We start from the raw sequence: 16,126 nt of genomic DNA, 5'->3' as shown, positions 1-16,126 counted from the left end.
TTGTGATTATCTGGTTGCTTACATGCTTGATTACCCGATCCACAAGCAACCATGCTGCAACAACTCCACTCCATAAAAGACCCCTGTCAGCTTCATGAGAAATTGCAAGAGTATCAATATCATTCATATACTTTTAATCTCAAACGGCGACATACTTCCGCCTGCTGCCGGAACCTTTCGTCGACTTCTGTGCTATGAAGCCCGAGCAATTACCGCCAAGATGTTCGACCTACTTTCCGGTCCGCGTAGGTACCTCTTCGATAGAACGCTTACCGAGAGCTCCACCATCGCAGCCTCTTTTCTCTTCGTTGTCGTTCTTTACAAACTCGTTCCGTCCCTCATTAGCCTGTACCGCTGGAAAGAGCCGAAAGTCCGTGTGCCTGTCTTGAATCTCGGCGAAGACAAGAACTACGCCTCTGCCTCAGAAAAGTACGTGCACAACTTCAAGTCCATTCTCCAACAGGGCTGGGAGAGGTTTCGAGATGGTGTCTATCAGGTCTGGGGCATCGACGGCTTCGTGGTGATTGTTGCACCCAAGTTTGTCGAGGAGCTCAATGCCAAGGGAACGGATGTGGTCGATGTGCATGCTGCAAGTCAGACGGTATGATATTGTCCAATAATGGTCCGAAACACTCTGAAGAATTGACTGATGGGTGTCTATGTAGCGAATCATTGGCGATTACGAATGGCTGCGGATTGCGGACCATCTTCTGTTCCATTCAGTGCAGACGGACTTGACACGACAAGTTGGTAAGTGATACTAGCAGCCACCATGGTCTTCTGATGAAAACGAGGAGTTCAAGGTTACTGACACCAAAAAGGTGCATTGCTCCCCGGTATGCGAGAAGAAGTTGAGTACGCGTGCTCCTTGCACCTGCCTGCTGGTCAAGGTAAGTAGTTGGCTCAGGAATCATGAAAGCCCAGTAATCTAACAGCTCAACCCTTCAGAATGGTCCTCTGCTGCACTTTGGCCTCGCATAATCAAAATTATGGCCCTAGTCGTCTCCCGCATGACTGTTGGTCCGGACCTGAGCCGCGACGAGGTCTGGCTGGACACCATGGTGGGCTTTCTTGACGACTTGTTCGCCGGCGGCTGGGCCCTCAAGGCATGGTCTCGACCCTTGCGTCCCTTTGCTGCCAGTGGAGGTCTTGTCTCAGGCATTTGCGATGTGTGGAAGCGACAAGCTACTGCCAGAGACATGTTGATTCCGATCATAAAGCAGCGCCGGGCGGCGGAAGCGGCAGCTCGAGCTTCTGGAAAGGAGTGGGAAAGACCGAATGACCTTCTGCAGTGGATGACTGATAACGCAGCAAAGGACAGGTCACCTAAGAGTGACGGCTTCGTAGCCGAGATGTGTCTCGTCTCAGGATTTGGTTCTCTTCACGCTTCAGGCGTCACCTTGACCAATGCGGTCCTAGATTTGGCGGCAATGCCGAAGTATCAGGACACCATTCGAGAAGAGAACCAAGAGGCGCGGAAGCGCCAAGAGTCAAACACAAAAGAGGCGGCAATCCTTAGCAGCCTAACAAAGCTTGACAGCTTCTTGAAGGAGTCTCAAAGAATGAACCCTACCACATTGAGTAAGTGGCCAATGATACCATGTTCAGATGCTCAAGCTAATGAGGCGAAAAGCTGCATTTTCAAGGCAGGTCATGAAGCCCGTAACCCTTTCAAACGGCGTTCATCTTCCGAAAGGGACTCACATCCTCGCTCCCTCATCTATGGTCTCGTGGGATCCTGAAGTCTACTCCTCTCCCGAAAAGTTTGACGGTCTTCGTTTCCATAATAAACGGATGAACGCGGCCGACGGTGGTGCTCATAGAAACCAGTTCACGAGTTACTCTGCCGAGCAATTGCATTTCGGGTTCGGGCGCCAGGCCTGTCCCGGTCGTTTTTTCGGTAGTGCGATCATCAAGCTCATCATCCTTCATTTGGTTGACCATTTCGAATTGGACCTTGTTGATAAGGAGGCAGGAAGACCTAAGAACGGGATTAAGGGGGCGATGATCACTCCGGGGGAGGAACAGGAGATACTGGTTAGGCGCAGACAGCTTTAGCTCCAGTTTGTTGCAATGAACGCGAGAAGAGTCATTGTCTTGCACTTCGCTACAAAGGAGAAACTCTTTAATCTTACGATTCAATTTACTGACTCCTTCTCGGCGTCCTCATTAACGTGGAAGCCCCCCAATGTATCGACTGTTGACGTTTCTGGCATTATAATACTTATTATTCAAGCCAGGATATTGGGAGAGGTACCTTAATGAAAGCAAAGGGAAAAAGTGACTCTATCCTGTACCTTGCCAACTCTATTCGATGGTATTGACTCTACAACTCAAGATATCAAATAAGATGTACAACATGATCGTCATGTCTCAATACCCCAGCAATTAGTACCCTTACGAAAGACACATCAATACGATTTACCAATTTGAATACACTGAATGCCATTGACAACTATCTGGGCTTAGTTGCGGCAATACCAATGAACTGGATAAGTTTACATATACCTGTTCTGATTCAACTAGGCCTAGCCACATCAGTGCAGATTTATATTCCCAAAGGCGTTTACCAAAATCTGGTACTTATGCTTTCTGAAATCTCCTTTACAAAAGAGAAACAAAAGTAAAAGGCAAAGGGATTAACAAAAGGAAGGCAGAGAAGAAACGATGAAAAAATAAATCAGAAAAGCTAGGTGACTTGGCGACGGGTCCGCATGCCGGTGCGACTAAGCTGGAAACTAACCGGGTAATCAAGGTTTGCAGGTATTGTTTTGTACCGCAAGTAAGCACATTTGAGAGGGAACTCAGCAACACTGAACATTGTCGAGTAGTAGCGTCACCCTGGTATTTTTCTTTGCAATTCTAGGCGCTCCCTTTTCATCTACTACAGGAAGTATTTCAAGTCTGGCCAGTCCACAATTATTCCAAATTACCTCATCTCGTCGCGCTTGACTTGCACCCGAATGCTGCGTTTATTACCCCACACACAAACCTTCATCATGGGCGTCCCCAAAGTCGCATCAGCCAAGAGAACTCCAGTCATCGACCAGTCCAAGACCAGCATTTTGCATCCCAACATCCACAGAAAGCCGCCGCCGATTGTAGCCTCTGGCAAAGGGTCGTACTTGATACTCGAGGATGGCCGCCGGATCTTTGAGGCGTGTGCAGGCCCTGCCGTCGCCTGTCTCGGCCATGGAAACACTGAGGTTACTCAGGCTGTTGTCGAGCAGATGCAGAGCGTGTCCTACTGCTTTGCGTTGAATCAGTCCAACCGGCCGGCTGAAGAACTCGCCAAGGCGGTGATTGAGACTACGAATGGAAAGCTTGCAAAAGGAACCATCATGAGCTCTGGTAAGTCTATAGCTCAATCGCCCCATGTCTTGTACCTTGCTAACTGATGCAAGGCTCGGAGGCTGTCGAGGCAGCAATGAAACTCGCAGTAAAGTACTTTGCGGAACTTGGCGTACCCAATAGGGCGGGCTTCATAGCCCGAGCGGGTGCCTTTCACGGAACCACTCTGGGCTCACTTGCGTTGAGCGGCAAAGTCGCGTTTCGTAAACCTTTTGAGCCGCTCCTCAAAAGCGATATGGTATCCTTTGTCTCGATGCCCACAATGTATCGCGGCATGCTCGATGGCGAGACTACGGAGGAGTACGTCGAGAGACTGGCGTGTGAGCTCGACGCCGAGTTCGAGCTTCGCGGACCCAACAATGTCTGTGCCTTTATTGCAGAAACGGTCAGCGGAAGTGTGAGTTTTCAAAGCTTCTCCATCACGTTTAGGGGACCGTTGACTGACAAAACTAGGCACTGGGCTGCCATACTGCGCCTCCGGGATACTTCAAGGCTATGAAAGCGGTATGCGACAAGCATTCGGCACTGCTAATTCTTGACGAAGTTTTCTGCGGCATCGGCCGCACAGGGACCTACCACGCCTGGCAACAGGAAGATGTGATCCCCGACATCCAGACAGTAGCAAAGGGCGTCGCTGGCGGGTACGCACCCGTCGCAATGATGCTCGTTCATCAGAGGGTGGTCGATGCCATCGACGGCGGATCCGGTGTCTGGAACCACGGGCACACTTTCAGCTCGCATCCCGTGGCATGCGCAGCGGGTGTTGCCGTTCAACGTATCATCAAGAGAGAAGATCTCGTGGAGAACTCGATGCGCATGGGAGAGCGTTTGGGAGCGGCTCTGCGCGCTGCTCTGGGCGGTCATCCCAATGTTGGGGACATTCGAGGCCGGGGGCTGATGTGGGCGGTCGAGTTCGTCAAGAACAAGACCACGAAGCAGCCTTTCCCTGCAGAGGATGCCGTATCTGCTAGGATAAGTCAGACTGGTCTCTCGGAGCCATGGAACGTTTATTTTTATCCAGGAGCTGGAACTGCCGATGGTATTTCTGGAGACCACATTACAATTGCCCCCGCATATACTGTTAGCGAGAAAGAGGTGGACCTGATTGTTGCTAAGCTCCATGGCCTTTTGCTTGATGTTCTCGGCTAAGGCAGTTCTTATTGTATTGTGATGAAGAGGAACCCATATCTTGCCCTTTGGGTGCATTTAAGAAGCATGGGTCACATCCCCGATAGACGCAGCAAATTTCTTTTTCTTCATGTAGGTACGACATGCGATAGTTATAACGTGGTTCATCAGTCAGCCGGCCGGACTAGTCAGCCGGACGTTTTTTCTCACGTCCAGAACAACATCTAGTATTTCTCAACCACAACGCATTAAATCAATTGTTAGTTGTCGCTATCAGAATCTCCTGATGATTTGATATCTTTGGAACAGGTTCGTATAGTATGCCCAGTCTTACTATACGCACTACAGCGTCTCCGAGTCGGCTGGGCTCTCTTTGATAGACCCCCCTCCTCATCCTCTCGAGGTGCTGGACGTTTACCTTTTTGTTTCTCTTCTAGCAAACCCTGAGATTCCTCTATAATAAGTACCCCTCCAAGCTACACACGCGACCTTTTAGCCCTCCGACGCTTAGCAAGTACTACATTCGCATCCTCAAGGGTACGAAGCCGATCAGTCAAAATAGTGATTTAGTACGCCATTACCTACGTACCCTTTGACAATTACTCAACTGCAGCAATAATTGCTGTCGGTGAGCTTCTTTTATAAGCAGAGATCCGGCTTTTAATAAAGTTAGACTGCGAGACGGCTTGTTATGGGTTAGAGGGCGTTTACAACTACCAAGGTGGTGGTGTTGAAGGGTTAGCCATAGGAGGTGTAGGCGTCCGTAAATACACATTAAGCTTTTTGATGATATATTCTGGGTCCCATGGTGAAATTCCAGCGCCTTGGAAAGCAGACCTAATGTTTTCCTCATTAAAAACCCTGTTGTGGGCCTGGTGGAAGGCAATAAAGAACTCAGACTTGGTAATGTGATTTATGGAGGCTCTGATAAATAGGTTGATTTCATCACCGTATGCGCGTTTCGAAGGCGAATAAAGCGCAATGTCTAATAGCTATATTATATGCGACGAATGTGTAGGCATATTGACCGTTACAATATTGTTCTGCTTGTAGTAATCGTCGAATTCGGCCGATAAATGGCTCTCGTGGCCGTCGATAATGAGCATCCGGTAGACGCCCTTAGTTCGGTTCTTAGTATGTTTGTCGAAGTGTTTAATCTAGTCAAGACCCGTCTGGTTATCCGTCCATTCATTAGCAATGGGCTTGATGACCTAGTTGCCCGGAAAACCTGATTCCGTGGTCCAACTGGTAAGGTGATATACGCCCTTAACGATCACGAACGGAGGGATGCACCACCCGCGCGAATTAATACATTCAATAACTATAGCCTATTTACGGTTACCCGGCTGGATAGACTTTGCTTTACCGCGTCGATCGGCGCGTATTACTATTATTGATGCGGTGATTATGCCCATCATGAAGCCAGTCTCGTCGAAATTGTATAAGTCCTCCTCTTAGATTCCATACTTAGTTATTATGTTGCGTAATAATATAAACTACTTTGAAATAACCTCTGGGTCTTCTTGAAGAGCCCTTTGATAATCGTATAGACGATTAAACTTTGTTTTCAGAGCAGGCTGTGAGTCCATAAACCGCCTGGCCCATCGCTTACCAATAGGCTCGGTATTACGCACTCGCAGTAGGAGATTGGCCATATCTTCCATACCGCTAAGGCGTAAAGGAAATCCTCTGGAAACCTGTTTAATAACGTATTAGAGAAGTGTTTTCTCTTCGATCGGATCGAGTTTATGTCGTTAGGGTTAAGTTTGTTCGCGTCGCGGTCGGTTATTTATTCTATCGGCTAAGGTGCTCTTTAGGATACCGTAGGTCTTTGCGGCACGCGAAATGCTTAAGTTACTACCTACAGCGCGTATTGATCGGATCGCTTCAATTACAAGAATGACTTTATCTTTTTAGGTATAGATTGGTATTATGCTTGTTGAGATTTTACGCGTCAAAGGTTTAAGTGGTTTTGACATAAGTGTGTTTAAAAAAAACGTCCGGCTGACTGGTCCGGCCGGCTGACTGATGAACCACGTTATTCCTTTTTTGCATTTATATAAATTATTCAGTAGTGTCATACAAAGCCAGCTGCAACACTTGTGACGCCTATTCTTGATGCCTCGGGGACAAGTGCAATGGACTGGTTCACGTCGGCACCATAGTCCAAAAGCAAACGCACCAGGTCCTCGTTCCCGCCTAAGATGGCCTTGAAGAGAGCCGAGTGCCCGCACCCATCTACACTGTTCACATTGGCACCCGCCTTGAGCACGAGGCGGACGATGTTCATCTGATTACTCTCTACGGCCAGATGAAGCGTGTCCTTGCGCTGTTGCGTCAGCGCATTCAGGTCTCCTCCCTTTTCGATCAGTAGTTTGACGATGGCCTCGTTGCCGTGCACAACGGCCGCGTGGAGTACTGTTCCGCCAACTCCGCCCATAGTGGACTGGTTTCCAAAGATGGGTTCGTTGGCCTCCTGGCTTTTCAACCAGCAAGATAATGATATGCCTGTCTACATGCCGATAGTCTCAGCATTGACATAAGAAAGTCTCCGACACACCATAGAATTTTCCTTACTTGGGAATCCGTGTTTGCGGAGTTGTCATCATGATCGAAAGTTGGGTAACCCGACAGCGGGTCCATAAAACCACGCCGTGGGTTGAGGGTAGATTCGATGATGGGGTCTAGACTAAGCGCTCTGGATAATGGAGAGGACTGAAATGAGAAAGCCTCGTCGTCGGATGGGGCCAGAGTTTGGTGATCTGGTTGCGTCTTGTGATTATTCGTTGAAGTCGGCGTCGGTTTGGTGGTGTCACTCCCACCTGAACCGGCCGGGGACGCACTCCGTTGATTCTCGAGATCCTCGATGCGCTTGAGTAGGCCTTTCCCTGTAGGGTGTCAGTATCACTTGCGTTACTTCCACTGTTTAGCTCGCGGGTGGAGCATCCGGATTCAACCTACTGTAGGTTCGCTGGGCCTCTCTATTCTGTTGCCGTCTCCTTTCGCTGACAACGTTGCCTGCCATTCTCAGGGTACTTCAACCAAAGCGCCAAGTTTCACACTTAACAAGAGCTTCGAGAACAATGTTCGTCTGAGGGAGCCGAAGAGACCGCCAAGTAATCCGGTAATATATATTCTCGTTGAGGCCAAGTCCCGAGAGCATACGGGAAGGGTCGGATCTTCCCGAATCAGAAGGTTGGAACTCAGAAGCACTGCCTGCGGGGACGGGGTTGAAGCCGTGATGGGGACTAATGCAACCCTACTACGGTCAAAAAGAAACCAATACGAGTGCTGAGGGCCATCGTGATCTAGGGCGGTATCTTGGCGCCGAGAAAGGCAGTTCAACTTCTGGAAGTAAACATTGACTCGAATGTGTCCGTAATTACGGGCTCCAATGACTCTCTGAAATTCTCCATGTCTCGGGAGGAAGAGTGGAACAACATTGTGTCAGGAAAGGAGGATGTTTCCCGAGGGTCTGCATGTAGTACCACACAGCAGCCATGCGTTGTGGTGTACCATACGTTGTAAATCGTGTCGTGGCGCTGATGGCGACTGGAAAGAATTGAAAACTGAAAAGTATATAAGTTTTGTAGGAAAATTGGACTCGCGTGGGGACAAAGACCATCCATTACACAAACCTTCAGCTGCCAGCAGACCAGCCAACGACATGAGCAAAATACCACATGTTCAAAGGAGTGGTCGATTCGGTTGTATTATGGAGAAAATTGTTGAAAGCAGCAGTGCCGGACCCCTCCGGAAGCCCCTCCCGGAAGTCGGTCCCAGGGTGCAACACCCATGTTAGCGCGCTTGTACAAACTAAGGGTTCTGTGGAACTACACTCCACATATATCCGCCCGAGATATGGTTTATTATGATTGGTTGTGTAAAGACACAAGCTTTTTGACGGTTAGTCAGGGTGGCCAGCGGAATATGCATATATGAGTGAGCAGAAAAGAGCGTCTATTCGTACTAAAGAGTGGATGGAATCACCATAGGCTTGTGGGCCTAATGCTATCCTAATAAGTCTTGCAGAGCTAGGACCAGGTGGAAATGACAGTCTGGCCTGTTTCGTGATGGTCAGACCATTCCGAATGGGTTATGTCCATGACTCGCATAGGAGCATGCATGGATTCTGTCACTTTTCATATTTCGTACATTAAAACAGGGTAGTGCTAGGTCTAGGTAAAGTCATTTGTCAGATATGCTGCCATATCCCATCGAGTGCTGAATGGCAGCAGTACATCCCCCCCCCCAATTATTACCCACTTTTCCCCCTCACAACAGCGATACATGACGGTACGTCATTTACCCCTATGGGTTCCTCCCTATTTTCACCACCAAGACCGACATTTTCCTATGTGATGAAACGTCGCGATGACTTCTAGCGATTCCGAGGGGTCGGTACGGTCGTGTATCAACGTCGCCGTACTTCCCGAAGACCTAGCCGCTGCCTGTACTGCTGACTGTACACCCGAGAGATGCGATAATGCGGTCGTACGCCCATATGAGCCCCCATCCCTCGAAAGGGGCAGCGTATTCAACCCCTTCAACGTACCCGAGCGGAAGCCGACAATACGAGAGATAACTCTGTTCCGTGGCAACAGCATATAAGGGTCTCGCGGAAGAGCGCCTCCGCCTGCGTTGCGTGTAATCGGCCAAAGAAGGCGCTTAGCGAAGTCTCAGGAAACTCACGATCCCATAGGAAGACGAGGTCAGGGTGTGAGCAGTGTGGGGTTGCGATTTGTAACTCAGAAGATTGCTGGTACCTATTTCATAACCAGAATATATAGACGGAAGAGGTACTAGAAAACTAGGCCTTTTGATTGGTTGGAAAAAGGCTTGGCTGGTCTCTGAGTGGCTATTACCCCTCACTGGATGCACTGTTGCCATTCAGCACTCGATGGGATAGCCGTATGAAGACGCGATCTATTAATTCAAGTCTAATGTTGTTGTCCCTTTCCACCTTAGTGGCCCCCATATCTGATCCACTGTGTACGGACCGTTACACGGGTTGAATGCATGTGTGGATGAATACGGATGTCCGCGTCTGACATGGTATATAAACTATAACCACCTGCCTGTTACTTGCCTCGGTGCGTCTTTCTTCTGTCATTAAACCCTCACCTCCTCACCTACTCGTCTTCTTACCTTGGTCAGGCGGCAAGTTGACCACTCAGAATCGTTACTGCCACCGACCGTTTCGTCGCGGTCGCCAATCATCCTCGCTGTAAGCATACTTGCTACCTAACCCATTTTTTAAGCAGGCCAGTTCACGTTGTGAACTATGGCAGGTAACACTCTATCAGATCAGTCTCGGTCTGAGAAGCAGGGCGGCTCCATCGTCCCCTCTTTAGACCCGGACCCTGAATCCATCTCCGGAACCCAGCACGGAAACGAAGAACCATCCCCTGCAGAACCAGAACATGAAGTCTACCCCGAGGGCGGTACCCAGGCATGGCTTGCCGTTGCGGGCTCCTTCCTCGTTTACTTCGCATCTTTCGGTGTCGTGAACAGCTTCGGCTTCTTCCAGACCTTTTATCAACAAGAGTACCTGAAGAATTACTCGCCCACCGCCATTTCCTTCATCGGAACCCTGCAGATCACCCTGATGTATCTGTCGGGTGCTGTTGCCGGAGCACTGTTTGATCTCTACGGTCCCAAAGTATGTAGCTCTGCTCCCAAGTCCCACTCCTCGGTTATAAATTTGCTAACTTTCATGTGAGTGGCTCTACCTGTTCGCTGCCATTGGTGGTGCCGGCTCCATGCTTGCGACATCCTTCACGCAGCCGAATGCAATCTGGCAGCAATTTCTGGTCCAATCTCTTCTCTTCGGCCTCACAGTCGCCTATGGAGTGCAAGTAAGTAGTTTACACTCCTCCTGTTGAACTACTAACGCTCATCCTCGGCCCCACGCTCTGAAGACATGGAGGACAAGGGGACGGGGTCCGGTGATGGCATGCTAGATTCAAGCAGATGAATCTTGATCCCTAGGAACCTCTCGGGTCATTGTAAGCTCTTGAACGTACTGACTCCAGTGTGATAGCCCGCTCTCACGGTTGCAGGGCAGTATTTCCACCGCAAGCGTGCTCTGGCCATGGGAATCGTCGCCTCCGGTAGCAGTTTCGGAGGAGTCTGCCTGCCAATCATGTTCTCCAAACTGATTCCCACCATTGGTTTCCCGTGGGCACTGCGTGTCGGGGCCCTGATTATGGTCATCTGCTACGCTATAGCCATAGCCGTCTCCTCGTCCAAACGACCCAAGAGGAAGATGAGATCTTTTAGGGATCTGCTTGACTACAAAGGCTTTCTCGACATCCGATACTCTTGTCTCTCGCCGGAGCAGTCATCTCAAGTCTCGGCATTTACGTTCCGTTCTACTACATTGGTAAGTGCATGAATCCACATCTTTTCGGCTTCGTACCCTGCAAATCGCCGTCTGACAAAATCCAGAGCCGTTTTGCGTCGCCCTTGATCCGAACTCGACCATTCGGCTTACCTTCTCCCGCTGATCAATGCGGCCAGTCTTTTTGGTCGCATCATGTATGTAGTCTTCCCTGACTTTACCCACATTCTTCAGCAAACTAACTTTGATAGCGGCGGTCACTCGGCGGACCGCATCGGACGGCTGAACTTTCTCTACCCCATGATCCTTCTATGTGGGCTTTTGTGCGTGGCGATGTGGCTCCCTGCTACAACCCCTGGCGTTCTGGCTGGCTTTGCCTGCCTCTACGGCTTCGCATCTGGGGTTTTCATCTCAGTCATGCCTGCCGCCACCGGCCAAATCATCCCTGCTGATAGGTTGGGCGCAAGGCTCGGCGCCTTTGGCACCGTTACGTCTATGGCGTTTTTGACTGGCAGTCCAATCGCTGGCGCGTTGATTACAAGCGAGACCCGAGCCGGGTACCATTCTCTGATCATCTTTGCAGTAAGTCTTGCATTTCCCCGCCTTATTGATCAGAAATCATTGCTAACGGCACATTCTTAGGGGTGTTGTCTGCTCGGAGGAGGAGCCATCATCTTCGTTGCTCGACTCCTGCACGACAGAAACCTCAAAAGCAAATGGTAGACTTACAAGTATGCGAAGGACTAGAAAGTATATTCACGTGGTAGCGTTGTGCTTCACACGACCGATCTAGGCTGCATTCTCAAAACGGCAGCTCGACGCGGCACTTGGATGCGACTTTGGTTGGCTGGACCAGATCACTAAATATATGAGATTCACTCTAGAGGATGGAGATGGGAAGTGTGAAAGTGGATATACGGACTGTTGGGCAAAAGACCGAGTTGGGCTGAGTTGTGACTTCTAAGTGACTAAAAGTACGGGTGATGTGGGATGTGGGCGGACTGTGGAAAAGGAGGGTTCGAGGTTGTCTAACCTATACACGTAAACTTCTCGGTAATATTCAATTACAGCCTGAGCAGAAGATCGCCTCAGCTATGCTTACCGCTTCCAATATGACATCTCGAAGCATAGTACATGCTGACCTGCGGGCAAAGGCCATCGAAACTCAGATTATGCACAATAGCATGTCATCATATCGCCCCCTGTTATGAAGAGACTGCCTCGACATACATATTTAAGATCAGACCGCCATTATACGGACATCTTCCCGGCTCCCAAGACCGTGAACAGACATTCTATCACTCCCCGAAGTTATCCCAAGCCATGTCAGAAAGCGCCACATACTTGATCACTGGAGCGGGTCGCGGTACGTGCCTCATCAAATTTACTTTCCCAAAAAGCCCCATTCGGTACACCTGGATCTAACTGGGCATTAACTGAGCAGGCCTCGGCCGCGGCCTCGCCGAAGCGCTCCTCCAACGGCCCAACACCACAGTCATCGCCGCAACGCGCTCTCAAGACCAGGCCTCCGATTTGCTCAGCTTGCGCACCCACTCCGGAAGCAGACTAATCACCATCACAATCGACAGCCGTTCCCCGAAAGACGCCTCGCTTGCGATTGAGGAACTGGTCCACGATCATGGAGTGGATACGATCGACGTGGTAATCGCCAACGCGGGCATCAGCAAGGCCCCTACACCGGCTGCCGAGACACCAATCGAAGACGTCCTCGACTGCTTCACTGTAAACGCCGTTGCGCCCTTGCTTCTATTCCAGGCTACGTGGCGCCTCTTGGCGAGATCGCCGACACCAAAGTTTGTCGTAATCTCGAGTATTGCCGGAAGTTTGGGCGAGGTCCCTCAATATGCCTCGCCCTGCGCGGCCTACGGCTCCTCCAAGGCCGCGGTCAACTTCATGGTCCGCAGGATCGGGAGCGAGAACGAGAATCTAATCGCCCTTGCTCTGCACCCAGGGTAAGCCGACACTTCTCTCTTTTCCCACTCCTGATCTTCTGCTTTGCGTAACGTTTGGTCGCTAATGAATGTCTTTACGGGGGGGAAGGTGGGTGCAAACGGAGATGGGCAACGCTGCTGCGGTCAGGTTCGGAAAAAAGGAGGCCCCTGTCTCTGTCGCTGAGGCGATAGACTCCATTCTCACTGAGGTATGCATGCTCAGGTGATTAGATGAGCTACATTGCTCAGAACTAACTGTTGAGCAGATTGATCAGGCGACCCGAGAGACTGCAGCTGCATTCCGCACCTATGATCACAAGGAGCTTCCGTGGTGAATGCGATGTAGGCATTCTGTGGCTAAGAATATCTATTCGGTTTGACCAAAGGGTCAAAATCGCCGGGAAAATGTCCATAGACGAGATCAATAACACTTTTCTATTGTTTTATACCACTCCCTGCTGTCATTGTATAATCATAATCACCCTTTGACATCGTGTTCCCACGTCTATCGTGACATTCTGAGCTGTTCGAAAACTCAGAGTGTTGAGAATAGCTATATGACTCTTCAAGTGGTTGTTGAGTAGCCCTAAAACCTGTGACTGAATCCATTGGGAAAGGGATTGTTCGCAAGAGCTTTTAACAAGCCACACTAACGAGATAACTAAACTTCTTGTTGACGTTGCCTACATGTATACTGTAGTATTGGGGCATCCCTCTGCGTTACGGTTAACGGTGCTGTGAACCCAACTAAACTTAGCGCGTAGCATGTTACATGTCTGTTACCTACCTTACCTGAGAAATTTCAAGTTCATCAAGCCTTGCTGGTCGCATCACTACTTCGCAAAGGGTCTGACCATTGTGCTATTAGCGAGACAATACAATCACGACTGCTTACGCAAACGCTCAAACTAAGCAAGAAGTTAAACTTTTCGCTCGCCTGTGCTCCACCTTTTTGCTTAGATGTATGCACATATGCATAAGCGTATTCAGTACACAAAATCAGTTGCTTACCAGCATAGATGCGTCTCAAGTCCACCCCTGAATTGGGTGATTGCCTGTGTCAATATCGACTTGCTTATTTTGACCAATCATTTACTCTCAGCTTTCCAAGTTCCAAGTAGAAGCATTTCGACATGCTAGTTAAGGCTTACCATTCCAAATTACAGACTTGGCATTTGCTTTGAGTGATGATGCAATCGAGCCAATGGAAATAGTCGAATAGTCGATGGTGACAACGGCTCGACTTTCCACGAAGACTGAAGCTGCGGTCCGTTAGAGTTGCCTACGGCTCAACTCTAATGCTGACAGGCAAGGCCATCTAGAGTGGCGTGAGAGACTAACGAACACCGACCGTCTTGCCATCATAGCCTTACCTACGGGTTCTTGGCACTGAACTGATGATTATGTTTGCTTGCCAAAACATCTCAGCAGAAGTCATTCATTCGGGACTCTTGCACGAAGATTGAGAACATCGGAGGCTGGGTAAACACTCTAGTCAGTTGTCCTAAGCCATCTCCAATTTCATTAAAGGAAGCTCGCTGTCTTCAACCGAATTACATGTTTGTTCTGAGATTCATTCCTATCATCCTTTGTACAACTTCATCAGGTTGGCCTTCAGATTAGACTCGCAAATATTAATTGAAGTGTAGTACATCACAACACAACTCAAGATGACGGCCACCAACTCAACTGAAATCGCGGCCACTCCCGAGCCTGCCATGGAGAAGTTCCTTCTGGTCGGTGCTGGAGCTCACGCCAAGAGAACTTATATTCCCCATCTCAAGACTCTTCGCGAAGAGGGCAGGGCCTATCTCAAAGTTGTTGTCGATATCGAGCGATGCAAGGACAGAGTGGAAGACCTCTTGTTCACCAAGGGAATGGCTCCGGATGCAGAGCTGGTTCTGGTCCCGGGCTACGACGGACCCATGCCTGTCGACGTCGCCGCGCGCTTGAACGAAGTTGTGGCGCGAACTGGAGTGACCTGCGCGGTCATCAGCACCGAGCCTCTTGCCCACAAGTCATATGGTCTTTGGGCTGTTTCCGCTGGTTTGAACATCATCATGGACAAGCCTATCTCGACTAGGAACGGCGCAGTCACCGACTTCGATGCCGCCTTCGGAATTGCCGAGGACTACCAGGATCTTGCCGATGCCTACGAAGAGCTCCGAAAGCGACAGATCGCTCAAGGCCAGAAGCCAACATTCTTCCAGATGAACAGCCATCGCCGCTACCACCCTGGATTTTACTGCACCTTCGGCATGATCAAGGAGATTCAGGAGAAGACCAGATGTCCCGTGACGAACATCATCTCAACACATTGCGATGGCAAATGGCGCATGCCTTCAGAGATCGTGGACGAGCCTTACCACCCCTACCGTACAGGCTACGGCAAGGTTTCTCACAGCGGCTACCACTTCTTTGACATGATTTACAACTTTATGCGATCCGGCTGGTCCGACACCAAGCGCCCCGACAAGATGGAGATTTCCAGCAGCTTTGTACTCCCCGCTGGTTTCGTCACCACCTTGAACGAGGACGACTACGACCACATCTTTGGAAAGGAGGAGTACGCCAAGTGGAAGAAGTACACCGATGAGGAGCTGATGAAGCTCATGGCCGACATGGGAGAGATCGACGCTTCCATCCAAGTCACATTCTCTCGAGGGGGTCACGCCATCGCTATCGCCCAGATCAACCTCCTTCACAATGGCTTTTCCCGCCGCAGCTGGCTGCAGCCCGGCGCTGACCTGTACAAGGGCAACGGAAGAGTCAAGCATGAGGCCCACGAGATCCGCAGCGGCCCTCTGCAGACCATCGTTATCGACTCCCGTCAGGCCAACGACAAGCACGACCGCTCCAAGCCCAGCACCGGCGAGATCGGCACCGACAACCACTTCGAGGTCCACGTCTTCCGCAACCACGACATCACCGGCGACGAGGCTCCCCTGAAGACCTTCACCGTCGCCGACCTCGACCGCCGCTACAACACCGCTATGCCCGGCATCTATTCCGAGAACGTCAAGCGCGGAATCTTGTGGGAGGCTGTGGACTTCCTCCACGACAAAAAGACTCTTCCTGAGCTCACCTCCAACTTGGCGGATCACGCCATCCCCGCCTACATCATGAGCGCCGCTTACATCTCCCACATCAGGAGAACGCGGGGTCTTGACTCAACCGTCCCCATCGAGCTCACTTACGGATGTATGTTTACTTCATGATTTTGCCCTGCTTTCGAGACGCAGTGAACTGACCTTCCTTCTTTCCTTTAGCCGATGGACTGGCCAAGGCCCACATTGCCGAGGCTCTGTACAGACCTTTCGAAACTGCAAGTGATGCCAGCAGCGCTACAGAC

The 16,126-nt window shown here is 50.2% G+C and overlaps 6 protein-coding genes across 6 annotated transcripts; 5 read left to right on the top strand and 1 right to left on the bottom strand.

Annotated features, from left to right (window-relative positions):
* Positions 1-220: 220 nt before the first annotated feature.
* Positions 221-2,058, top strand: BDP81DRAFT_461808 (cytochrome P450; the record flags this gene model as incomplete). Its single annotated transcript, XM_060593823.1, has 5 exons — positions 221-601; positions 666-750; positions 822-890; positions 949-1,581; positions 1,634-2,058. 5 exons carry the CDS (start codon positions 221-223, stop codon positions 2,056-2,058), a joined length of 1,593 nt encoding a protein of 530 aa, XP_060444181.1.
* A 941-nt stretch (positions 2,059-2,999) lies between these two features.
* Positions 3,000-4,500, top strand: BDP81DRAFT_395159 (aminotransferase, class III; the record flags this gene model as incomplete). Its single annotated transcript, XM_060588039.1, has 3 exons — positions 3,000-3,351; positions 3,405-3,748; positions 3,805-4,500. 3 exons carry the CDS (start codon positions 3,000-3,002, stop codon positions 4,498-4,500), a joined length of 1,392 nt encoding a protein of 463 aa, XP_060444180.1.
* A 2,056-nt stretch (positions 4,501-6,556) lies between these two features.
* BDP81DRAFT_395158 (ankyrin repeat-containing domain protein) lies at positions 6,557-7,504 on the bottom strand (the record flags this gene model as incomplete). The annotated part of the gene is made up of 3 exons (XM_060588038.1): positions 6,557-6,991; positions 7,057-7,367; positions 7,441-7,504. 3 exons carry the CDS (start codon positions 7,502-7,504, stop codon positions 6,557-6,559), a joined length of 810 nt encoding a protein of 269 aa, XP_060444179.1.
* A 1,349-nt stretch (positions 7,505-8,853) lies between these two features.
* Positions 8,854-11,545, top strand: BDP81DRAFT_461806 (major facilitator superfamily domain-containing protein; the record flags this gene model as incomplete). The annotated part of the gene is made up of 7 exons (XM_060593822.1): positions 8,854-8,932; positions 9,909-10,141; positions 10,203-10,337; positions 10,523-10,821; positions 11,002-11,019; positions 11,074-11,404; positions 11,465-11,545. 7 exons carry the CDS (start codon positions 8,854-8,856, stop codon positions 11,543-11,545), a joined length of 1,176 nt encoding a protein of 391 aa, XP_060444178.1.
* Positions 11,546-12,145: 600 nt separating this feature from the next.
* BDP81DRAFT_461805 (uncharacterized protein) lies at positions 12,146-13,109 on the top strand (the record flags this gene model as incomplete). Its single annotated transcript, XM_060593821.1, has 4 exons — positions 12,146-12,188; positions 12,267-12,795; positions 12,884-12,983; positions 13,041-13,109. The coding sequence occupies 4 exons, from the start codon at positions 12,146-12,148 to the stop codon at positions 13,107-13,109; spliced, it is 741 nt and encodes a 246-aa protein (XP_060444177.1).
* A 1,383-nt stretch (positions 13,110-14,492) lies between these two features.
* On the top strand, positions 14,493-15,992 carry BDP81DRAFT_322188 (uncharacterized protein; the record flags this gene model as incomplete). Its single annotated transcript, XM_060584678.1, has 1 exon — positions 14,493-15,992. One exon carries the CDS (start codon positions 14,493-14,495, stop codon positions 15,990-15,992), a length of 1,500 nt encoding a protein of 499 aa, XP_060444176.1.
* Positions 15,993-16,126: the final 134 nt, after the last annotated feature.

Source organism: Colletotrichum phormii (assembly GCF_030913505.1).
Source record: "Colletotrichum phormii strain CBS 102054 chromosome Unknown BDP81scaffold_12, whole genome shotgun sequence".
Classification (NCBI taxonomy): Eukaryota; Fungi; Ascomycota; class Sordariomycetes; order Glomerellales; family Glomerellaceae; genus Colletotrichum; species Colletotrichum phormii.
Note: the sequence above shows the minus strand (reverse complement) of the source record. Positions and strands in the feature narration are given on the sequence as shown.